At 49.0% G+C, this 26,612-nt stretch overlaps 1 protein-coding gene across 6 annotated transcripts in view; it reads left to right on the top strand.

Annotated features, from left to right (window-relative positions):
* MYO7A (myosin VIIA) overlaps positions 1-26,612 on the top strand; it is a 1,239,317-nt gene that overhangs the window by 1,157,787 nt on the left and 54,918 nt on the right. For all 6 annotated transcript variants that reach the window (XM_069640000.1, XM_069639997.1, XM_069640001.1 and 3 more), the window contains one exon: positions 23,321-23,434. In XM_069640000.1, the coding sequence (XP_069496101.1) occupies positions 23,321-23,434 (114 nt within the window). The remainder of the gene's footprint in view (positions 1-23,320; positions 23,435-26,612) is intronic.

Here is a 26,612-nt window from a genome sequence, read left to right as displayed (position 1 = left end):
ACCCTCGCACTTGAGGACTGTTTTTTGTATCCCTACAGTCCCCCACCAGCACTTGACACCTGATGTCTTCACTTACCCTTGCACTTGCCACCAGCTGGCTGCACTTTTTATTTCTTTCTTTCTTTATTCTAATATTTTTACTGTCGATCCCATTACTGCACTGTCCCTTCCCCCTTCCCCTGCATTTGCACAATCTCAATGTCACCAGGCCTAGTAAGATCATTGTCTCTGCCTTCCCTCTGTTCCCTCTCCTTTGCCTCGTTGTGCCGTGAAACACTTGTTTATAGGCGCATTATAAATGCCTTATCATATCATCATATATCATATCATACCTGACCTACACATCCTCTCTGCAATTTATCAGTCTCGTCCACTGTCAGGTGGGTCTCCTGTAAGAAGCACACATCAGCTTTCAGGCCATTCAAATGATTAAGAACCTGTTTCCTCTTTAGTGGACTATTGAGTCCCTTCACATTCCAGGAGAAAAAACATATCTCACTTCGGGAGGCAGACATCCCTCCTTTCCCAAGTGGGACAAACTCTCAGTAGGCACTAACTCTGTGAATAAAGTACAAAAGAAAAGAAATGTCCCACTTCTTCTTAGGGTAACGTCGGACTGTAGAAACACCAACCTGTGAAAAAGAACATCTTACCCTCCTCCCTATTTAGATGAATACCAAGAAAGATAAGCAACACTAAGTACAGCCTCTGTGTGGCTGCAGTCATCCCTACAGGTCAAATTCAGAATATGCCCCCTAGGTAACTGCCTTCTTCGCTGTCCCAACGCACGCACATGTAAGCCGTCAGTCCCGTACAAAGTTGTTAGATGGCTGATCTGCTTGCATCAACTGCATAAGCCCCGAAAAAGGAGCAGTGACAAAACACCCAGTAGCATACAGCCAGGAACATGCCAAGGACATTAATTAAACATATATGCTCTTCACCTTTCGCAAAAGTAGCAAAATCCACCAATAGATCAGCAATGTGTGGTTCTCTATGCTTGCTTTTGCAATCACGAAGAGCAGCAATGCTACACAATAACCTCCACTAAGTAGAATATATCAAGGCCTATTACCCACTGTATGCCCCTGCACACAATGCAGTATAGCCAGATAAGCCTGCATTACACTGCTAACAATCCTTTCATTTTCTCATGATACATGTTATGGTTCCAAGCTGTCCAACACACAGCCCAACCCTGAACCCCCATCAGCGCTCATTATTTTACTACACATGTACCTAGTGTAAGGAAGGTATGTTATCAAGAATAGACAGACACAAGTGATCACAGTTCAAGGGTGTTCATTAAACTGTTTATGCAGGTTGGAAACATGCCTAATCTAAAACTAAATCTAAGATGGGAACAAGCTACGACCATCAAATCAAAATAAGGCAGTCCTAGTGGCGTCTTGTCAAAATAAAAAGACCTATACTAAAAAACCTATTGCCAAACCTTACAACTAAATACCAACAAGAGTGTGGGGTATGATTCACAAGAATGAAAGAAGTGTTCACAAATGATAAGTCAGGATGGGGTAGTGGGGGATCTCCCTTCCCCACGTTTTGAGCACGGGACAAGGTGGGACTCCTGAGCATCACACACGCATGCTTGCTTCTGAGGACCTGATATGCTCCAAAAATAACAAACAAAAAGTTCCTTTCAAATGTACGTTGGGTGATGCCTTCACCCCTGGGTCTCCCTCTTCTGAGCTTAGACCCTTCTCGACTGCTTGCTTCCCTCTGTTGGGTTCACTATCGCTTTTCACAAATCAATCTCTCTTTTGACACTCACAAATCCTAATGTCTTCTTAAAGAGTTCACCGTGGACATCCCTCTGCCGGGTTCACTTTTGTCAACACACTGTTCATTGAGACTTTAGACTTCGCTCCTCTTTATTGGTATCCCTCCTTCGGATTCACTCTTGCCACGTCACATTTCCTTTTGCTTTCTCTTGATGCAGGATTCACTTCCCTTGCGTTCTCACTGGTTTGGCGGTCAAAGACTTTTGACTGTACAGGGATTTTGCTGGACCCCTGCATGACCAGTTTGACCTTTTCCTCTCAGCTCCCCTAGTGCCTTCTGTCATCTGTAGTTTCCTTCAAACATGGGATTAAACAGAGTCTCTCAAGTGAGCACCCACGTGGTGCCGGACCCCTCTGCAGCTGGTCCTCCCTGAACAATTTACAGTTCTTTCAACTTTCCTCAATGTGCCACTTTGCGACTTTCATTCAACACAGTTCGGTTTCTTTATCGATTCTCCCCTCGACTCGACTCCCTGGCTGTGATGAACCGCTTGGCTTTCTTTGTATCAGGAGTCAAGGCCGGAACCACGGTAGCAGGCGTCTCCCTGTGTCCTGCTTGTCACCGTAGGCACGCTCCATGTACCATTGACATATGATGCAACACGTTTGGGCTATTGGTCGTGTACTTAAGATTCCTTCCACGGAGGTCTTGTGGGTCTATGTCGGGAAGGGCAAGGTCTCTCCTTGTCAGCCTTTCATTTCTCGCCGCCTTTCTCCTCCTCTTGAACTGCTGTGCCTGGATAGCTGTCTCGTTGTGCGGTCTGCCTTGCTCGTCTTGTGCTCCACCTTTTATCCCTGTGTGGAAGGGAAAAGGCTGTCAGGTGTATGTGTGATCCTGGTCAATTGCCTGACTTTACCTGACCCTTGCGTTGGGACATGTCAAGTAAAAGGCTTTGATGTTTGTCCGTCGTCTCTCGTGATATACAAACATGTTTGTGTTGAAAAGGGGGTTGGCGGCAGAGTTTCTGAGCTTCCTATATAGCAGCATGGGGAAAAGGTATTAGAAGAAGGGGGATACCGCATCTTACCTGTTGGGGTCCCACTTCCACTCCCCGTTGAGCCCCCATCCAGGTGATCCCCCTCACTGGTCAAACCCCAGGAACTGGATCCAATAGCAATGGCTGTGTCCTGGCCACCTGGATGACAGATCCCTGGGGACCAGTCGGGGAGACACCTTCAGGTTTCTCACAGTAGTTCCCACACTCACAACTCTAAACACCGCAGCCATGTAAATTGGATTGCACATTAATCCTACAGGCCATGCTACTGATCTTACACCATTCTTAATTTTAACCAATCATCCAAAGATAACAGTCATAACCCGATCTGTAAGGCAAAATTGCTAAACAAAAACAGTGGTCCTGATAAGACTCGATAAAATTGCGGCAATGTTCAAAGAAACACTTTCTCCTTATCAATCTTAATTTCTGTAAGAAAAAATTGGTTAGAACAATAGGAATAAAATTAGTAGTGCAACTAAAAATAGTCCACTGTAGCATACTCAGGCAAGTCTAAAAGAGGTCATGAATGTCTCGTATGCACTCCGCCAACTGTATCTCCTCCAGTCTCAAGGCCAGGTGGTTAAAGGGCAGGCAAAGCAGGAAGCTTACACATGGTTTAGAGTCCTAGCATCAACCGAGTCTGCAACAATGTCGTCCAGCCAGGCATAATAGAATCATTCCAAGACATTAAGTCCTCGTCATATAGGAACAATGGATTTAGGAAACGGTTCAGAAGATCTTGCCCAATAATTCCTATTCAAAGTTAGACATTCCCCCAACAAAGCGAACAGTTGCTCACATCGTACAATATAATGAATAAGTGCAGTATATATTATAAATTCAGTTAGGATTCACAAGTCTTCTCACTATTCACCACAAAAATCTAACCACAACCCCCAACAAAGCGAACAACTGCACACATCATACCATATAAAGAATAGGTGCAGTATATATTATAAAATTCATTAAGTAGTCACAAATCTTCTCGCTATTCAACACAAAAAGCTAACCACAACCCTCATCTCGTCTGTTCTAGGACCCAGGTATTAGCCGTCATCAACGAAACCAAAGTTGTTGTTTTAAATATGCGGAAGTGTAAACCCAATACAATTGTGATGGCAGTGTGGGAACTATCGCCGTGAAGCTGTCAAGAAGACATGGGTTCAGGGAGGGATCAACCATCCCCTGGAGCATCAAGAAAGTTCAACATGCCTCTTCTTTTGGCAGTCGCCATATGCATAGCAGCGCTATTCAAGGAAAAGGCACATTCAACTCATACAGATCTATCTATGGATAATTGCAGAACGTGATTAATTGTTACTTTACATCAGATCCCGACCCTACTCCGAAATAAGTTACTGGGCCCAGAGTGTCAAAATAGTTAAAAATGCCGCTTTTAACAATGGTCACCATGTACTTAGCAGTGCCGTTCTGGGTAGAGGGCCCCTGACTCATGTAGATCCACCTTCCTGATAAGCGCATATCGAGTTAGGTGTTAATTTGCAGCAGGCCCTGTCCTTGCTCAGAAGTTAGTTACTGGGCTCATCTTGCCTGAGGTGGACTCGCAGTTCAATTCTATGAGTATTGTAGGGAAGGCATGGTATCACAAGTGTTGACACTGACACAATGAATACAATTTTTATAACTTTTATTGAAAATGCTGGGGTTGGAGAAACTCCTATTTTACCCTACAGCTAAGATGGGAGTAGTCTTGACCATCAAACTATAAACAAAATGGTCCTAGTGAAGTCTGACAAATCAAAATGGACTATGCTAACAAAACCTAATGCCTGCCCTATCTCTTGTACAAAATTCTAAAGAGTAGAAATGTATGCAAAAGGAAAAATCAGTGTTCAAATGATAATGTGTAAGGCGATCCTTGTAGGCAGCGTGACGCACTCTGGCTCGATTTCCAGCACAGTTCAAAACCGTTGATAGAGGTTCGCCTGGCCTTCCACATTAAAGTCTCTTTCTTACTTAAAAAAGAATGTTTCAAACAAAACGTTCACAAAGGTCCCCCTCTGCCGGGCTCAGAGCTTTCCCCTCACATTTCTCGTTGCTCCCCCTCTGCCGGGCTCAGACCTCTCACGATAAAGTTCAACACAAAGTTGCAAGGGGGGCTCCCTTCCCCAAGCTTAGTATGCTTCAGGTCTCCCTCAATCGCGCTCGGACCCCTTTCGATATCAAAGTCTTTCGAATGTGCGTGGCTTCCTTACAGACCACTGCAGGACCACTTTGTCTCAATGTTGACTATTTCACTTTCACTCTTGCTGATTATTCGCCTTTTAGCTTCAAACAATGTACCTTTCACTGAGACTTAGATTGGGCTACTTCCTTTCACCGGACCACTCAATTACTTAGTATCACTGATCTTGCAGCTGCATTTTACTTTAAAGTTCATTCATGGGTCTGCCTTTCTTTGTGTCTCATCCACAGGCGTGCAGCCTTCGCTTGTGATATGATGCTGCTACTTCATTCACTTTAATACACACCGGTCTCTCAGGTCACCTGCCCATTTCTGCGTTCACCCGGGAGGGTGCTGGCATCCTTGAAACAATGCAATCTGCACCTTGTGGGATCTGACCTTTTCCACATGTCTTTCGCGGTCTGTCGGAAGCAACAACCTCCAGTAGGGAAGCCATGGGGTTTTCGGCCCGCTGCTCTCGTCCCTTGGTCTGTTGCTCTGCTCCAGTAGGTGTTCCTTCGTCCCGGAAGTTCTGCTCGTTCTCGTGTTCTGCCTTGCTCAGAGTGTGTCTTTAGGTGTTGCTTTTTATTTGTATGAGGAGAGCTAACTGGTTTCCGGTGTATCCACTTATGGTAAAGTGCCTGACTTTGCCTATCGTGGCCACTTAAGTCCCCGAGGGCTACCGGGTGGGACACTCTTTGGTTTCTCACATAATGTCTAACATCCTTGCAACGTTGATGCACCACGCATACGTGAGTGCGTCATAGGGTCCTTTACGACGTGAACTGAGACACAGAGGAAGAAACCAACGAACAGAAGGACGTAATGGAAGCCTGGACATGAACCCGATTCCAGCCTAAGTAAACATTTGGCGAATCCTTAGTTTGTTCCAGCACTCCACCAAGCAGCGTGACGTGGTGCGAGCCTGCATCTGGGTAAGGCCGTTAAAGGTAATATCTTTTGACCAAGTAATTCAAAAATAACGTAATGTAAATATGTTGAAATGTAGTTTGGTGACAGAGACAGCTAAAATTAGGGGAGTCAAATTAATTCCAGATGGGAGACATTTAAAAGAGGGCTGCAAAAGTGGTAATAACCATACCTCCTTGTGCTATGCTCTCTGACCAGGATGAAGATTCAATTCACACTTTTTCCAGCCAGAGTAAAGCTTCAGAGGCATCACTAGTCATATTTTAGCCCTGAGGCAATGCCAACTTCGAAACAACAACTCCATTCCAAGACATTTTGATGCCCTTCTACTTAGCAAATGCTTTAGCCCCCACAAAGGCCTTCCTTTTGTCTGAAGTCTTTCGGGTAATCCGGAGATATAAACAAAGGCTTGTTTGAAGGTGATGCAACCTTTCCCTCTTGCAATGTTCAGCACCTTTTCTCTTGATCTCACATTATTGAGGGCAAGAAGGATCTGACTTGGCCTAGCAGTGTAGGGTTTTCCCACCCTGAATGCGAAATCTCCCTCGGGTAGTGAGAGAGTATCTGGGCCAAGGGATTCTGTAATAATCTTCATCATGAAAGAATCCATGTTGCTGCTCTCTTCCTTGGTTTCATCCACTCCTACCAGCCTCAGATTTCTGCCATGAAGTTTTAGATCCATCTCGGGAGTTTCCTCTTTCTCCTTCAAAAGTTCTGCCTTTAGTTCATTGTAGGCTCTGAAGCTGCCTGAGATTTCTGTCCCCAAACCATCTGTATTAGCTTCAAGCTAGATAACAACGCCTTCCAGATGGGACACATTCTGAGTAAGTTCAAACTGGGAATTCTTGACCTCCCCCAAATCCTGAGCCACCTTCAGCAATAGAACATGGATATCTAGAATCCCTGGTACTTCAGCCATGTCAGGGGCCTGTTTGGACTTCTTGGGGATGGGATTTTCAGCAGTGTCAATCTTCATCGTAGTAGGGGGCGCTGTTGCACGGCTGGGAAAATGGCCGCAGCCTCAGAGAGCTCTGACACAGGCTGAATTAATCCTGAGTAATATCCTGCTTTGCGACTGAACTGCTGAATATAACGTAGAGGGCTGGGCGCCGTAGGATACTGTGCTGCAGTGGTGAGGTTCCCTGCCTCCCATGAATCTGCTGTTCCGTGTGCAGGCATTGTCCATCCTTGGAGCACAGCGGTATGCTCTCCAGATTGGTGGCGGGAGCTCATCACTTCCGAGCGGCTCTGGCATATCAACCCTCGCCCGCCCTCACACAGAGACTGCCCCTCTGGGCAAACCACACCGCGCGACAGCCAGGGTTGGGAGAAGGAGCCCGCAGAGCTGATTCGCTCCTGAGTCTTCAAAGCGCTGATCTGACCCATTGGCCTAATGGTCCACGCACTCTGAAACAGCTTCGGCAGCCGCCTGAGTTCAAAGCGATCATGACAGCTACAAGCGGCAACCCATCCCCCACTCCGCTGCTCGGCTCTGAGCCCGTACGAGCCTCGGCAGGCTCAGACATTCCAACGACACCGCCGCCAGACAACATCAATCCCTCCAGCATCAATCAGAGGCTCCCGGGCACGAGACGAGAGCCTCAACCATAGCACAGTCCCCAAGCAGGAGTGATCCCCCATCCGGGAGATCCAGAGGACTGGAGAGGCTGCAATACCCTGCCGGACTACCCGTGAATACATGGGGATGAAAGGGCATATTAAGTTCACCTAACCACCTCCAAAGCTCCACGACCACCAACGCTCCATAAACCCCCCCTCACCTCTTGCGACCGAGTCCCGCAGGTGGGAGGGAAGGCCTGCTTCTAAGCAGAGCGCAGAGCTACTCTCCGCCCCAACCACGAGGCCTGCGACATCCTCGCCTACCATTGGCACTGAATGTACTCCATGCTCCCATTTTCAAAAACACTCCAGTACTCTGTGCCATTACCTGCACTAATTGGACACAAGGCATCCTCCAACCGAGGCCCCTCCCCCGCCTCATCAAACAGAATGCAGGGGGGTAGCCCCATAACTCTGGGCACCCATAGTTGTGCTTGTCTCCTACTCCCTACTCCCCACTCTCTGTACATTAACCTGTGGTGGCAAGAACACTCAAGCCCCCTTACCTCCTGTGACAATAACACGAGGCAAATGGGAAGACCTGCATCCAAGCTCAGTGCGGAGACCCTCTCTGCCCCAATCACAAGGCCTGCACCACCCTCACTTACCCATGGCACCTACTGTATCTTCCACTTCCAAAAACATAGCGGAACTCCAGGCAATAATCTGCACCATTTGGACTCAAGTCATCCTCCAACCGAGGTCTTTACCTGAGCAGGGTGAGTGGGAAGCCTCCACACCTCACCAAACAGAATGCAGGAGATTAGTCCCATAGCTCTGGGCACCCATAGCTGTGTGGGTCCCCTACTCCCAACTCTACATACATTTACCCGTGGTGGCAGAACACTCAAGCCCCCCACGGCAAAAGGTCTCCAACTAGTCCCGCTGGAAGAACAAAGCATACCGACACCAGATCCTATTGGGAGCAGCACAAGTAGATCTACAACCTGATGCCCTGGTACGGGCAACCCTAAGAGGCAGGCCAAAATTGACCAATTTGCCAGATCGGATCAGATGCCCCCCCCTGCTGCGATGCCAGGACCAGCCCAAATGGACGTCTCTGCACCAAACCAAACACTACTAGCCCTACAGAACAATACTGTCAATGTAGGGGCAAAAATAGACACGCTGATCTGCAAGGTAGATATCTCTGCAGTCCAGATTGACAAACTATGCAGCCGAATGTCTGAAGCGGAGCAGAGAATTTGCAATGGGGAGGATAAAGTGGATTCCCTTTAACGACAGGTGTCAACTCTCCGACCAACTATCAAGAAAGTGGTAGCCAAGAATGAAGACCTCGAAGGGAGATCCAGGAGGAAAAATATCTGAATAACAGGAGTATCCAAATCTACCCCTGTAGACAATATGGAGTCTTTCACTGAGAAACTACTTATGGAGGTCCTGGATAACCCGCCAGTCACAAACATGTTTATGGTGGAGCATGCTCACAGATCTCTGGCAGCAAATCACCCCTGCCCCCCAGGGGCACCGGAAAGAGCAATCATAGCTAGAATGTTCAGCTACCAGGAAAGAGATTTTCTACTTCGTGCCGCCGAAAAAAGGAGGAGTTACTTTGGGGCTCGCCCACCATTCGTCTCTATTCCGACTTTAGCCTGCAAGTACAGGACCTAAGGAAAACATTCCAAGCAGTAAAAAAGATCCTAAGAAAAAAGGAGTTAGGCTACTCTATGCTGTTCTGGGCCAAGCTCAGGGTGGTCCATAATGGCAGGGTGACCTTCTTTACATCCCTGGGGGCCTCAGATCGCTTTGCAAGGGAATTCCCGGAGACAGGAGGCTCACCCCGTAGATCTCCCTAGCAACCTACCTCAAGGCATAAATCTGCTAATGCTCTTTCCTCACGGCGCCCAATCCAAGGGGGTGAACACAATCTTAAATACTGGAAGTAAGGTACACAGAACCCTCTATTCAGTGATAACAAAGCAACAAATGCAGTATCCGGCCTGTGTCACATGGAGCGATCCCGGCCACCGCTAGCTCCCCTTGCCTGATGGTAAATGTTTTCACTGTTTTCATTTATTGCTTTTGGGGGTATGTATGGGGTGGGTGTGGAGACTAAGGGGCTGGTAAATTGCTGTTTCCGTCATGGGAGGTGGGAGGTAGGGAACCTGGGTTTCATTTGCATGTTGAACATGTTCTTTGTTCGGGTTGGGGGGATACGTTGTGCTGACCTATGGAGCATGCGATTATAGTCAGCACTTTGATGCAGCAGAAGTTCACCCCGTTTAAATACATCCTACGTGGTTCAGGGAAATTGTACGATCACTTACAGGAGTATATGATTAACTCACACCATGGGAACTCCTGATGCAACTCGAGGACACAACATGAACTTGACATTTTTATCCTGGAACATACAGGTTTTTACTAATGGGAAGAAAGTACGGCTGATCTCAAACTATGCAAAAAACCACGGGGCAAACATCCTATGCCTACATGAGACTCACCTGGCACAGGATAATAAACTTCCCAACCTAGCGGGATGGGATGTACATAGATACGGCTCATCCTATTCGACACACTCCCGTGGCGTAGCCACTTACATTCATCAATCACTAGGATTCAAACTGCATACACAAATTGGGAATGAAAAGGGACGTTACTTACTGCGTGCAGGGGAAATAGCGGGCTGGTGCGTTCTCATGATGAACATATATGCCCCAAATAATGACAATCCAGAATTTGCTCAGTGCTGTGCCCACCTATATACATTCCCAACCTACGAGGTCACGTGGGCGGGAGACTTCAATGTAGCCATTTCCCTGGATTTAGATAGATCCTCCTCGGCCCTACTCTCCCTCCCGAAAGCAGCTCAGAAATGGGCAACCATGGCCGGATATCTTGACCTCCACGACTCCTGGCAACTACTACACCACACAACCACGGAATACTCATACTACTCAGGGGTCCATGGCAGCCCCTTAAGGATTATGTACTCTTACGTCCCATCCCCTTTCCTCCGTACTGCATGGGGCATCCCTTCCAAGGGACGGTAGACTGAACCTTTTTCACCAGAAAAAACCTTCTTCCCTTTTAAATTTAGAGGCGCGTAGGGGTGCGGCCCAACAAGCATGCACTGCCCTGACTCCGCCCTCTGGCGCCACACCCCAGTCCCCTTTTCCACGTCGACGGGCACGGGCCAAATTCACCAGCACTCCTGGGTTTGGTGTCTAGGCCCGAGGAGCAGGGTAGGCCTTGTGATTCACATGCAAGAGTCTTGGAGGAGGCTGGGCCCAGCGAGCCGAGCAACACGTTGCAGGCACGTGGCAGGCAGCTCGACAAGATGGCCGTCACGCCAGACAGAGGCACCCGTCCGACGCCATTCCAGGAATTTGACAAACAACGAGTGTCAAGGTGGGACTGGCCTCAACCAGGTATGTGGCCTACAGCATTTCCCTCTTATGCGCAGGGCAGCTTCCCACTGCATCCATATGGGAAGGGTATGCAGCGGCTCCAGCAACTCCCGTCTACCCCATCAGTCCCCCCTGCCACCTCTACGGCCAGTGAAGAGGGGTTCTTCGAGAGGTTCCTTGGCCTCATGAAGTCACCTTGGATCGGGGTTATCCTCGAGGATGCCATCAGGGAAGTCCTCCCTACGATGCTAGCGGCACCACAAGCGCCTCCACCGGTGCCCCCGACCCGAGCGCAGCCACTGCCTCCGGCTCCCCAGCCGATTCCTCAGGCGGCTCCATACCAGCCTCCGCAGCCTCCGGCCGCGGTCCCTGTACTCCAGCCTCCGGCGCCAACTACTCCTCCTCAGGATCCTCCTGATCCACAGGATACGGATGAGGAGGAGGATCCCGATACTCCGAGAAGGTATTTCCGTCGGAGGACAAGATCTCGGCCATCAGGAGGGCCACCACCCACTTCCTCAGCAGAGAGATGACCTCGGCATGGTGGTACCAACATCTCCTGGGTCTATTGGCGGCGGTCCTTCTAGCCGTTCCGCACACAAGATTGAGGATGAGGAGGATTCAGCTGCACTTCGCGGCCTCATGGAACCAGGAGCAGGGCTCTCAATCCGAGATGATCAACGTTTCTCAGTTCCTCCACCCGGACCTAACAAGGTGGTCCAGGGACTGCAACCTACGGACGGGCAAGCCCTTTCGGCCACCCTCCCCGCAGACCCCCGTCACCACGGATTCCTCGCTCGAGGGCTGGAGAGCCACCATGGACGATCTCTCCGTCCACGGCACCTAGAATCGATAGGAGCAGGAATACCACATGAATTGGATAGAGCTGAACGCCATCTGGCCAGCGCTTAGGGCATTCCTACCACTTCTCTGGGGCAAGGTTGTCCTCATCCAGACAGACAACTCGACCAGCATGTACTATGTCAACTAGCAGGGAGGCAAAAGATCCCCTCCTCTGTGCAGACTGGCAATCAGCATGTGGGAGAGGACCCTGGAAATGACATCTACCTCACGGCTGTCCACCTCCCAGGGGAATGCAACCTGTAGGCAGACAGGCAATTACGAGTGGCAGCTAAACAACCTCGTTATTCAGGAGATCTTCAACAGGTGGGGTCATACTCAGGTGGATCTCTTTACCACTTGGCACAACAAGAAGTGCCCTCAGTTCGCCTCCTGGCAGGGACAGGGCCCTGACTCCTGGGCGACGCATTTCAGCTTCAGTGGAACGGCATGAAGGCTTACGCCTTCCCACCCACGCCGCTGATTCACAGAGTAATTTGCAAAATCAAGGAGTCTCGCCAGCTCTACATCATTCTAATAACTCCATGGTGGCCGGCCAGGCCATGGTTTTCAGAGCTGCTCAGCCTCTCGCAGATGCCCCCGATTAATCTCCCCACGGGTCCAACACATCTGGCACAGCAGGGGGGCAGAGTCATCCACCCCGTGCCACAGAAACTAGCCCTCTCAGTGTGGCGCCTGAGCAGGTAAATCTGCGGCACCTCAGCCTCTCACAGGCTAATCTGGAAATCATACAGGGCGTTAGGAGCAAGGCTTCCAGGGCCCAGTATAAAAGCAAATGGACCAGATTCCGCCACTGGGTAGACTCCAAAGAAATCGATCCCTTGGCATGTACTTTCGACGACCTGCTCTCCTTCTCGGGGCACCTTTCCCACTCTGGTGTGCAGGTTGACACTTGCCGTAGTACATACCTCGCTGCCATCAGAGCTTACAGGAACTCTGAGGAGTGGATCTTCTCCTCCTTCAATCCTATCATCAAGAAACATATGACGGGGCTCGCAAGGCTCTACCCGCCCATCAGGAGGCCGCACCCGGTGTGGGACCTCAACACAGTCTTGGGCGCTCTGGCGCAAAAACCATTCGAGCCAATGGCGTCCCCGGACATCAGGCTGGTCACCATCAAGACAGCCTTACTAGTCGGCCTCACCTCGGCTCGTAGAGTCAGCGAAATCCAGGCACTGGTCGCCTCGGGACCATACACTGCTTTTCACAAGGACAAAGTAATCCTGCGGAAACACCCAGCATTTCTGTCCAAGGTGCCGTCTGCTTTCCACTTGAACGAGGAAACAATCTTTCCTACGTTTTTTGCCGATCCCAAGGACGAAGCACAGAGAGTGCTGCACTTCCCGGATGTCAGGTGTGCCCTGAAATTTTACTTGGACAGGACCAGGGGCTTCCGTAAATCGGATACCCTGTTCGTCACTTTCGGAGAATCAAGACCAGGCTATCAGGCCTCCAAGGCCACCATATCCCACTGCATGGTCTCGGGCATCAAAGAAGCGTATGAGGGCCAGCACAAGCCGCTTCCGGCCAACATGCACGCCCACGCAGTCATGGCCAAGGCAACGGCCATCGCATTCCAGCGCCATGTCCCTTGGTAAGTCACAAGCAGGGCGGCCACTTGGCCCACTGCGTTGGCTTTCTGCAAGCATTACTGTTTGGATGTCGGCTCTAGATCTGATGCGGCTTTCGGACAGGGAGTTCTCAGGAACTTATTTGATTAAGGAGGGTTTCCTCTCCACCCTGGGGCTAAATTCAGTTGTAATCGCCCATGCAGTATGGAGGAAAGGGGACGGGACGTAAGAGTAATTATAAATTACTCACCGTAGTGACTAACATACTCTTAGTCTTTAGTCCCCTTTCCTCCATACATCCCGCCAACCTCCCCCCTAATAATACTGGTGTCATTAGGCAATGTTAAATCTATTGTCGACGCATCATTTGGGACTGAGGTGTGGCGCCGGAGGGTGGAGTCAGGGCAGCGCATACTCTCTGGGCCGCACCCCTGCGCGCCTCAAAATGTAAAGGCAAAAAAGGTTTTTTCTAGTGAAAACGGTTCCGTCTCCCGTCCCTTGGAATGGACGCCCCATGCAGCATGGAGGAAAGGGGACTAGTCACTACGGTGAGTAATTTATAATTTATGGTGACATCTGACTTTGCCCGTGATATCACGAGTGCCCAGATACTCCACCGAACTCTATCCGACCACTCCCCAGTGCTAGTAGGATTTCTAAGTCCGACTCGGCCTCCTAGATACATGCAATGGCGTTTCAGAGCTCTCACTCTGGAAGACGCAGTATTTTGAGCGGGATATTCAAACATTTTTTGGAGTAAATGTGGGCTCAGTATCAGACCCTACGGAAGCCTTTAAAGTATATTTTAAAGGATGCTGCCTGACAAAGGAGGGTGGTGTCTTGAATCCATACGTAACTCCATATCCTCCCTTGAACATGAGATACAAAATTTAGAGGTAGAACAAGGCCTTAATGACTCCCAGGAAGTGCAGTCCTTACTCCAAACAGCCAGAGAAGAAATATCCCATTTTACAGCTAGAGAGGCGTGGTACTTAGGCGACCCCATTGTGGCTGCTTCATATGCCAAGGGAGACTGCCTGAGCCGGACTCTGGCCTGGGCAATCAAACACGAGTGTCAGTTGGAACCTATAATGGAAACTGAAGACTCAGAGGGAAACTCAATGAAAGACTGCACGGGAATCAATACCATGTTCTGGGATTACTATGAGAGACTTTATACCTCCCAGACACAGTCTGGACACAATTCAATTATGCAATACCTGGACAGGGTAGCCTTGGGCTGGCTAGAACGCGCTCTAGGGATGCCCCTGAATGACTCCCCCCACGGACGAAGGGTTCCACAAAGTGATTTTCTCTCTCCCGAACGGAAAAGCAGCAGGTTTAGATGGGATTACAGCAGAATTATATAAAGCATATGCCAATCTTTTGATTCTCCATCTACGCGATATGTGGGAAGCTGCCAGATCACTGGGTGTGCTTCCTGAATCCACAAGGACTGCCCTTGTCACCTTACTGCTGAAACCCTCCAAGGATTCCTGTAAATGCGCCACATATAGGCCATTATCCCTAGTCAACATGGACAATAAGATCCTAGCGAAGATCCTGGCTGACAGGCTCTTACCTCATATGGCGGCACTGGTCCTCCCTGACCAGGCTGGCTTCATCCCAGGCAGCTCCACCCAGAATAACTTTTGCACCATTTATTTTCTCTCTTGCATAGTGTGAACCCCCGAGACCCCAATAGTAGTAGCAGCGTTAGATGCGGAGAAAGCCTTTGATTCAGTAGAATGGCCATTTTTTTTTAAAAGTTTTTTGGCGTCTGGGTATTGGAAATTGGAACATCTTTTCTCCAATTGGTACAATTATTGTACACAGCGCTGAAGGCAAAAATATCCACTAACCGCATGGTATCCGATTATATCCTCCCAACTCCGGGCACTCACCAGGGCTGCCCCCTGCACCCCATAATTTTTACGATGTCGATTAAACCGCTGACCTGCACCATACGGGAATACCACACTCCTAGAGGGGTCAAAATGTATTCTCATTCCTCTACAATCTCCCTCTATGCAGATGATATGATGCTGTACGTGAAACACCCCAAACATAATCTACCACCTTTGGTGGAGGAAATAGCCTGGATTGGAGACCTTTCAGGTCTGAAGATTAACTGGTCTAAATCTGAAGTACTCCCCCTGAGGCCGGGCATAGTCCGCTACGATATTGGCAAAGCCTTTCGCTGGGGCACCGATATTTGGGTATACTAGTGACACCTTCTCCGATGGAACTGTATAAAGTCAATTACATAGAAACCCTGGAAAAACTAGAACACTGGGTGGACACGTGGATCCTCTTGCCCATTTTCCAAGCGGCCCGGATGTCACTGGCAAAGATGGTAATTCTTCCAAAACTTCTCGAAATTTTTAATAACGTCCCTGTCAGGCGCCCACCCATATTTTGGTCCGGATTCAGGAGTTTTATGATTCGCCTCGTTTGGGCGGGTGCACAGGCTAGGGTCTCCTATGACACCCTGACCTTGCGGCCTGGAATACCCTGACCTGTGGTCACACTTCCTGCCTGGCGGCCCAGATTCAGTACTCAATGGCCCTCATTACGACCCTGGCGGAAAGTGACTGACCGGACCGCCACAGCGTAAATAGCGTTTCCGCCATTGCACGAAGGAGCAAAGTGCGGCCCATTCCGACCCATCGGGCACGAGCACCACGGCATGGCGGAAGTGCAAAGTCCGCGATGGCGGAAATGACCCCAAAACGGCCCACACCGCCGCCGTACGGCGCCCTAGGTGCAATACCGCCACCCATCACAGCGGACACCGCAGTGTGCGCCTACCGGAAAGTACGGTGACCGGAAATATACGGAAACGGAAGTTAAAACATGGGCCCGGAACGGGAAACATCCCGCCGTACACCTATAAAACCACTAAAACCACACAACCACTAAAATCACTACCCTGAGACACACCCCAACCCGTCATCCACCCTAGCGAAACCAAGAAAAATGGGAAAAGTAGCGAAGAAAGCGTGCGACCGCAAGCGGCAGGTCCACTTCTCCCGTGAGGAACTCACCGTGCTAACAGAGACCCTCCAGGAGAATGCTGCCGTCGTCTTCTGCACGCAAATGACCAGGACGGCACTTGCAAACAAGAAGGCCATATGGGCTCTGGTGGCACAGCGGGTAAGTGCGGTGGGGACCGCACCCCGCACCAATGCCGTAAGCGATGGGACGACCTGCGGATACGCGTCCGCAGCATACTCTCTGCCAACCGCAACATTGCCACAGCCACCGGGGGAGGTCCTGAATCACCCATCAAGTTGACCCCCTGGGAAGAAATCTGTGCCTCCACCATCGGAATGGAGAGCATAGAGGGAGTCGGAGGGATGGAGAAAGGAGTGCAGACATCCGAAGATTCAGGTAGGTGGGCCAAATAAAACAATGCCAAATCCACAAAGTCCATCCATGTGAAGTACCATGCGTCCACATAGTGCAACAGAAACACATGTCCAGGAGAACGTCCACACACATCGGCCTGATAGCGCACGTTAAAACCCACAATAAATACATAAATAATTAAAAACCCCTAAAACACGCACTACACGTGCAGCAGGCACACCCTAACTGCAGGCTGCCAAACAACTGCACCCTCACTCCACACACAAATGAAAGCACCTCCAAGGCCCCGACCCAAATCACCCTCAGGTACCACTCCAATGCATGTGATACAATGCCATTCCAATTCCCACAGACCCATCAATAACCCTCGCCCTCCTTTACTCCACCACAGGGTCCGATCCAAACGACGAGCTTCAGGACACCCCTACCAGCACACCTGCAAAGAGGGCCAAGACCAACGGCCAAAGACCCTCCACCTCAGCTGCACGCATCAAGACACGGCAGCAGCACAAATCAGGTGGCAGCACAGAGGAGGGAACATCAACAGGCACCCCAGCAGCCAGCATGCCCACAACACCACCACCACAGGTCCCCCCAACGGATGCCACAGAAGGCACTGCCTCCGGTGGCAGCAGCACCATAGGTGACACCCCATTGATGGCAGCATGCTCCGACACAGAAGACGGGGATGTCGAAGTCAGATCCATCCATGACCTGTCCCAATCCCCCTGTCTGTCCCATCCCGTACAACATGAGGATACCACGCAGGGGCACCCACAAGACGACGACTGGCCATCCCCCACAAGCCCTGTGGCAAGGCAACATGAGGACAACAGCCCCTCTGTGACACCCCCGCAAATGGCCATGGCCCAGCAGAGGCAACAGTCCCTCGACCAGTTAATCGTGCAACAGCAGCAACTGGCCACGCTCCTCAAGGACCATGCCGATGAATGTGGGGGCACTAAGGCAGACATAGAAACATCAACTGAGACACTTAGGGCAGAAATGGAGAGAGGTACAGAGACACTAAGGGCACAAATGGAGAGAAGCACCGAGAGCCTGAGGGGGGAACTGCATGCGACGTCCAAGGACGTATGTGCCGAACTTGCCGCAGTGCGCCGTGTGCTCACTGAGCTCTCGCAAACCCTTAGGGACATGCATGGACGTGAGCAGGCAGAGACATCATCCGTTGCAAGTTCCGTCCAGGGCAGCCTCCAACGTAGATCTGGGAGGAACCTGCGCTCCACAGGCAGGGGTGCCCCTGATACCCGCAGAGGGGGCTTGCAATAGCGACTGCCCACTGACAATGAGCATCTTTGGACACTGGTGTTCGGGGGGGAGGTAGGAGGGTGGAGGGGGTGTGTTGGGCTCACTTGGGTGGCGGGTCGATAGGGTGTACAACATGATATCACATATGCCATAAAAAGTGCACGATCAACCAATGAGATATGTGGACATTGATCTTTGTGTACTAGGCCATCATAGGCGTACAGTCCATATTGTGCATGTCCCAGACACACACAGTGCCACGAGTCCCGTGTCCATGTATCAGCCACCAGGCGTGAGTGCTAGAAGCATACATCAATGAGATGCTGACGAATGTCACGGCCCTCCGGTGCCTCGCAGACTCCTTGAGGTGCTGCCACATCCCCACCCTCATCATGACCATCATCAGGTGCTTGCAGTTCTGCGTCAGGGGGCATGGGCACATTTCTACGTACGCACATGTTGTGGAGCATGACACATGCCATCACCATCTTTGCAACCTTCTCATGGCGGTACAGGAGTGCCCCGCCAGACCTGCTGAGGCAGCGGAAACGACCCTTCAGTAGGCCGAATGCCTGTTCAATGACTACACGGGTACGTGAGTGGGCATGGTTGTAGTCCTCCTCATGCTGGTCCCGTGGGTTCCGGACTGGTGTGAGGAGCCATCTCTTCAGTGGATATCCAGCATCACCTGTATGTGGACGAGAAACGTATGATGTGGAATGCCATTGCTACGTACGCACACCCCCCCCCCCTTCCTGCCAGGTCATTGCCGAATCACATACCCCACATTATCATGCATGTAATGAGACTCACCGAGTAGCCAGGATCTGTTCCCTGCGTGTCGCTCCATGTAGCGTGGTATTGTAGAGTTCCTCAAGACCATAGAATCATGGGTTGATCCAGGGAATCGGGCACAACAATGTGTAATGATCCTGTTGGAGTCACACACCATTTGTACATTCAGAGAATGAAATTGTTTTCGGTTGCGGTACTGGGCCTCCATGGCATGTGGGACGACCAATTCCACATGGGTGCAGTCGATGGCACCAATGCAACCCGGTATGCCGGCAAGTGCATGGAATCCCACTTTTGTGTTGGTAATTTCCTGCTCCGAGCGTGGTAGGGAGATGTAGTCGTCTGCGTGCTGCAGGAGGGCATCGAGCACTTGCAATAGTGTCCGTGAGAACAGTGGCTGAGAAATGCCATGCAACTGTCCGACTGTGTGCTGGTAGGTGCCTGTGGCCAGGAAGTGGAGTACAGACACCACCTTCAGTAGGGGTGGGATGGCGGTTGGGCTATCTATCATGCTGACAAGGTCAGCCTGTGTCATGTCCACAATGGCGGCTATGGTGTCCCGGTCCAGACGGTAGAGGGTGTGGATCTGCTCATCAGTGAGGTTGAACGGATGTGCTCGGAGGCGTGGGATTGCGGGCTGCCTGCGTGGTGGTAGTGGCTGTGCTGGCGGCCCTTGCTGGCCCTGCCTTGGCCTCCTCCTCCTCCTGCGTCTCCTCCGTGCGACCGGTTGTAGTTGGTGTTCATCTTCTTCTTGGAGTTGGAGTACTTGCAGTGCTATCAGGTCCCCCAGGGCCAACATCGCGAGTCCTGCCGGTAGCATTTCGGTGTGGTTGTGGGAGGAGACTGGCTGTGCAATTTATGTGTTTTCAGGCTGAATGGCCTCCACCTGTGGTGATTCATTCCACCTGTGCAAACTGCTCTCCCCTTTGGCCGAGCACGTCCCGCGCACAACGCTGCAATTCGTGGAATGGCATCTTGCTATTGCAATCATGTATTTGTACCCGATGGCCGTGTAACATTGGTTGATATGTTCATTCTGCTGTGGTCCCATTGTTTCACATACTATCTGTGCAGTCGCGAACAGAGTTGTGAAGGGTCAGTGGAACGTAGTACTCGAGTAACGGTGGGCCCTCATTCATCACTGTACCGAGTTGCAACGACGGGCGGGGCGTCCCATTCGTGGGTGAAGGCAGTTGCCATTTTCACACACAGCCGCACTCGATGGATTAATTAGTGTTTTCAAACGGCCACATATGCCTCTTCGACGTGATGTTGCAAATGAGGAATTCGAAGGGCGGCGCTTTCGGTTTTCAGCTAGCGGCGAGGAGATGCCCACAGGTCTGACTGCAAATATAACGTTCTATTGTTCAATGTCCTTGGGACAGGGGCCATGGCGAGTATGCAATGATTGATATGAATAGTATGGGATGCGCAATAGCGTAGTGGACGATAAGGCAGGACGTTCCCAAATACATGTTACTTCACTACACTGGAATTACGGGCTGGGGCACTGTGGATTTTGCAGGCTGCATATCGCACAGACTCAATGGATATTTCTAATGTTATGTGAGTAAATATTCAGGCGTTTTAATCCCGGGATGAGGGAATGATGAATGGATGCATGGGCAGGTGATTTGATACAGAGTTTGCCATGTACAGGGCTTCTTGGGATCTATCCGCCTCCCCTACGCTATGTGATGCAGGGCTGCCATAGTGGGACCATCGTCTATCTGGCCTTGTTGAGCCCTCCCTGTCTCGACGCGCCCTCAGACACTTGTGTCCATGCACGTTACCAATCCCATCAGATGGATTCTGTTTTCACAGGCGCATGCACAGGTACACTCGTTTGTGATGGTGTTTACACCTCGATATAGATAGTTATGAGTCGCAAGTGGTTTTTGGGTGGTGATGGACCTTTGGAGTGGGCTAGCATGCATGTGGCTGTGGATTTAGTGTGATCATTGCAGTGAGTTGTTGGAATGTAGTACTGATGGCCATTCTGTTCTTTTTCTTTTCTTTTGGTTGACAGGTATCTCCTCCCCTTTTGCCACTGCCATCTGTATGCCACTCCTGCAGATGGGTTTTACTCCCGACACCTGCTGCTTCGTGTTAATCAGTGGAGCAGCATTACGATCTTATGGGACGATCGCCAATGGGCCACATGCCCTTACGCAGTACTGGTGGCTCGGAGCAACATTTCGGCCCTGCGGTTCTGTGCGCTTCCATGTTGCCTTTTCGTACGTGAATGTGGCTCTGTGTACCATGAGGGAACAGGGCGTCACACAAGTAGTGGCTGGTCATTTCTTGCGGATGCAGCCCACAATGGTGAAATGTGTTTTGGAGTTCATGGCCTGATGGCTGTATGGGCTTGGTGATTTTGATGTGCATTAAATTTCTATTCTGATTTGGCCCGTGTAGCGTTCTTCTTTGCAAGTGATGTGGCATATGCCTATTTGGGGGGCGATGTATTGTGAGGAGATCTGCACTGGGTTCCAGCTTCGGAGTTTAGTTGCGTGGTACTGTACTGGGCGCGTTTGCCTACGAAGCCCGTGAGGTCAGGGATGGGGGCTGCCAATATGACAGTTTGAATGTTGTCATGCTCAGGGGCGGGGGATTGGGTTTTGTGTAACAGATGCCGGTCAGCCAGGTGGACTGGTGGAATGATGTGATTTTCGGAATATTGCTGGTCACAGGTGCCTGTGTTTGCGTGCGTTTCTTGGTGGGGGACTGTGGTCATGTCCATTGGGATGGCTTCTGTATTCGTGCCATCTGTGCCCTGCAGCTCCCATTGGCCCCTGTTGTGTTTCTATTGTTCGTTGGCATGCATGGGTGACTTGTACATTTCACTGGTTGCATTGTGGCTTCGTTGCACCTACGGGGAGTTGTACTTTGTGGGCAGGGAGCGGTGTACGGGCACTCAGTGGGGCCGTTTACGGTTGATTCGCGATGCCGTACTTCTCACCATGGCGGAATGGTGCATTCCGCCATGCTTGATGGCGTTAGGTACGTGTCCGCTAGGGTCGGAATTGGCGTACCGTTGCGCCATGGTGGTGTTTACGGTTTGGCATGGCGCGCACGCGCGTGCTTGGTGCAGTTAGCGTTGGCGTTCACTACGGTGTCGCTAATGGCATCGTACTTTGCGGTGACGGGTCATAGTCGCACCGAGCGCTATTCGATGGCGGTATTGCATTTCCGCCATCGTTTTCCGAATTCCGCCAGGGTCGTAATGAGGGCCAATATAGTGGTGGTCGCCAATGTCCAAACTCCCGCATATCCTACTAGTAAAGGTAACCACTCACCCAAATAATATGAAAGGCCTACTCTGGGGCTCCACAACTGGGGAGGATAAGTCTGAGGTACAACCTGTAGCTATCGTGCCGTAGCTTGTCCCTACAAAGCGTGGGACAAGCTACGGCACGAAACTGCACAGGAGGTTTGGTTCTTCCCTAAGTTAGCCTTGTATCGGATAAGTGACATGCTTCTCACACGTGAGAACATCTCTCAACAACACTTTCAGAAACTAGGGATTCACACATTAGGTGACGTTCTTCAGGAAGGTAACTTTATCACATGGGAAGCCCTGAAGGGTAGAGATATGGCTTGCTTCAAGAACAAAGCACTTGCAGACAGGAAAGTTGTGCCGGGTTCAATAGCATCATCACTAGGGTTCATGTGCCCAGTTACTTGTTAAACCAGTGTTAGGTTTATCTAATTCCTTAGGAATGTTCACAGAACAGACAACTTGTTTGTTCCCCAAACACAAAGGAACATGGTTTGTGAGCATGAGTCCCTCTCGCTCCTCCAGCAACCTTTTTGCCTTATTGTCAGGTCACTGTTGGTTCCTAATGCCTACACATCTCATTATCAGTTTGAAGATAATTAAGAGCCATTATTGACCACAGATGGGGCAAGAAGGATTCATTAAAGTGTTGCCAGCAACAATGGTGTCCTTAAAAGAATGTGGTGAAATGCAAATTGGGGTGTCTAAGAAGTTACTGAGGTCAGATAGGCACATGAATTATCCTTTCAACAACAGGGTTAGAGATCTTTCAAAATATACGTTTATTGGTGGGCAACTTTTTTGACACTGTCTTGTGAACAGATGAACGTCATCATTTCAGTTATCACTACAGTGCCTGGCCATCCTTGATGTTGCTTCATATTTTAAGCTGGTATCTTGAGGACCTTTGAACGTACATTTAATAGACAATTGATGGTGAATGGTGTTAAAGGCAACCATATAGTTGTGCAGGCTAAATTTGCAAGCCATCCCTAAATTCTTCTATAACATCTATCGTGGATTGTATTAGCAGCTTGTAACGGCAAGTGAGTATATTCAGTCTGAATTAACTGCTAATCCCAAACGGTTGGCCTTGTACAACTGAGGATTGGAGACAGAATTTTAGACTGATGTTGCCTCTTCTCTATGTAAGGTTTAAATGTGAAGATGAGTGGCTGGCATTGACGACATGAATGGGAAGGTTAAAGACATGATCGGGAAGAGATATGGCCCAGATGCTAACTCTCGAGTTTGTGTTTGCAGGCATTTGAAGTTGAGTCGAGCACTAAAGCCAAAGACTTCTGCCAGGACATTGCTACTAGACTATTACTGAAGTCCCCGGAAGGCTTCAGCCTCTTTGTGAAAATCTCAGATAAGGTAAGAGGCATCAGGCATCTTTTAGTGCACATCAGTAACTCTACAGATTGCAAGCAGAGGCTCACCTAACCTTACCATTCAAACTTTAAAAAACTACATTGTAAATAGAACAATTTAAAATCAATAGCTGCAAAAGTGTAATCAATTTTTGATAAGTATTTTTTCAGAAAAGCTTGTGAATTAAACTTTTCGAAATTGCGCTGTATAATATTTTATATTATTGTATGTATTGTTAAATGGATTTTATGCTACATTTGATTTGAGCTATTTTTAATTATACATTAATCTGTTTTAAATGTTATATCTGTATGTGTACAATGCATGGCTGCAAGACATGACTGTAAAATAAAGTGAATTTGCTGATGATAGAAAGAGCAATTTAAATACAAAATGGCACTAGATGACCCCTGGAAGAAAGACATTCTCTGGCCCAAAAAATCGACTGCTGTGTCTGGTGCTCTGTCAAAATAGAAATCTAGACGACATGGGACAGTAGCAGCAAAGTACTCATGTTATGATATTCGAGACTTAAGTGGAGGCAAAGGTGGTGATGAATATAGCATTAACACCCTGTTCCAAGGGGTAAAGAGGGCACTGGGACGTTACCCCCTGTTCCAGCCCTTGGAATGAGGTATTAAAGCTATTAGTACCCCTTGTTACCAAAGCGGTAACCTGGGTTGTTAAAAAGTATTTTCGTCTAAAGAACGGGACGCGCGCAGTGTCCCGTTCATTGAAAGAAAATACTGTGCCAAGATGGCCACCAGGGTTATGGATGGCGGGGCTCCATTTGGAGGAACTCTTCCATTTCCATGGCGTCTGCAAATGGAGATCCAGCTCTTGTAATTAATTAATTTTATAAGCATTTCTTTTAGCGTCCGTTAGCTCAGTTCATTCACACTCCTTTGTTGTTATATTGGTAACAGGAGCCCTTTGCAACCCCTGGAAATGCACGTTGGAGTAAGAGGCAGAAGCTGTAATTTGTTGTATTGTACTCATCACATGTTGAAATTAAACATTAGGAACCATCTCTGTAACAAACCCAGCTTTAACGTGCAAAGAAGGAACAACTAACTTATTCTCCTAGCACGTTTGTATAACTACAAAGACGGAAAACAGACCCGATCTCCCTAGAGATCATTAATCCAATAGGGAAATTGAGCACTCATGCCTCTGGAGATAATATGTTAACATTCTGGTGGAGACTGCAGGCTTCTAGACCTTTGATCCACCAATTGTGAAGCAGCACCAACAAGCACGTGAACCTGAGCATAGACTTAGACTGCCACGAATCAAGCCTGCATTCAGGTCGAGACTGCAGGCTTTTTCGGCCTTTGATCCACGGCAGCAACAAGAAAGTGCCCTCAAGCACATTACCAGAAAGCCACTACTTAAGCCTGCATACAGGTGGAGACTGCGGGCCTATTCGGCCTTTGATCCACGGCATCAACAAGAAAGTGCTCTCAAGCTCATTATCAGAAAGCCACTTACTCAAGCCTGCATACAGGTGGATACTGCAGGCCCATTCGGCATTTGATCCACGGCATCAACAAGAAAGTGCACCCAAGCACATTATCAGAAAGACACTACTCAAGCCTGCATACAGGTGGAGACTGCGGGCCTCTTCGGCCTTTGATCCACCTCCTTACAAGCAGCAATATTCATAACGCGCAACCTAGCACCAAACCTGCTGGCCATTAGCCCAGGAAATGACCCCTCCACAAACCAGACTGCAAACAAAGAACACGGGCACTCCTAACATGAAGAATAAAGGCAATAAAAAACAGGGCAAAAGCCATGGCGAAGTAAGCGACAATTCAATATCGGACATTGGCAACACTGATAAGGAATGTGAAAACAAAGACCTGAAACAAAGCACGCCACAAAACCTTAATGGCAAGAACTCCATCAAAAGTACACCCATAGGAAACAAAGAAACAAGAGTAAAGTCCATGGAAGAGAAAATCAGCCCTGTACAACAGAAAAAAGTGAGACCACCTTAAACCGTGGAACAATCAAACATGAAGCACAGGATCTCAAGAATACAGAGGGAAAAAGAGAGTTAATTGAGCAGAGACAATATATAGCGACTGAAAACAGAAAACTGGACTATAAAGATAAACCCTCAACAACTGAGGAACAAAACAACTGCATGGCAACAAATAATGAAGTCCAAACGGACACAGAAAGGGACAGACAAGAAAGGAAAACAAAAGTCGCAATTGATGGACAGAAAGATGGAAAAGAAACATGGAAACATCAGATAGCACAAAAGGATGAAGAGGAGGAATTAACACAACAACAGAAAGCCAAAAAAGCAAGACGAAAATGGCAATCACTGTATGAGAGCATACGATGTTGAACAAAGAAAACCAGCAAACAAATCCTAACGCTGCACGTTTATCATTGGACATAGCGGAAATTGAAAACCTTATGAAGAGTCACGAAAAAAGGAAAGAGGTATTTGGTAACAAGCAGCAGCATAATCCAACAGCTGCGATGATTCACAGTGCCCAAGAAACACATGAAAGTAAGAAAAGAATGGAGAAAGAACACAAAGAACATCAGATCAGAGGCAGCCTTTTCACAGAGGAACCTTTTAAAAAAAATAATAACATATCATTCTATCCAGAAGAATCATCCACGCCAAATATATGCGGATGTGAGAAGGGACATACTCATGAAATGGCCTCAATCCCAACATCAATGCTGAACCTTCAAAACATGCTAATCACGACAACAACGCAATCACTAATCCCATACATGAAATTGCAAGAAGCTCTAACTGAGACAATAAAGGACCAAGCGACCTTACTAGCATTAATACATTCGAAACAAACACATCAAGACACATATATGAAGAAATTACAGGAACGACTAGACATAGAAGCAAATGCCAGTCAGATATGGCAAGCAAGGCTAATCGATATTGCAAGGAGTGAACGCGCTGAAAAATCTGACTTAACGCATGCGCTGATCATGATGATGACCGAAAGAAAACCCAGAGACAACAATCCAGGAACGAGGGAATACAAGAACAAACAATAACAAGCCATATAACAAAGAGCAAAAAGAAACAGAAAATACAGCTCCAGACGAAGATTCAGAAACGGCCGCACAAAACACCCCGCTCATTAACCACGTGGGAAATTTAATTGATTTGACTGAGCCTTCAAGCTTG

Source organism: Ambystoma mexicanum, chromosome 7q, assembly GCF_040938575.1.
Source record: "Ambystoma mexicanum isolate Mex_15411 chromosome 7q, UKY_AmexF1_1, whole genome shotgun sequence".
Lineage (NCBI taxonomy): Eukaryota > Metazoa > Chordata > Amphibia > Caudata > Ambystomatidae > Ambystoma > Ambystoma mexicanum.
This window is presented reverse-complemented; position numbering and strand designations above follow the sequence as displayed.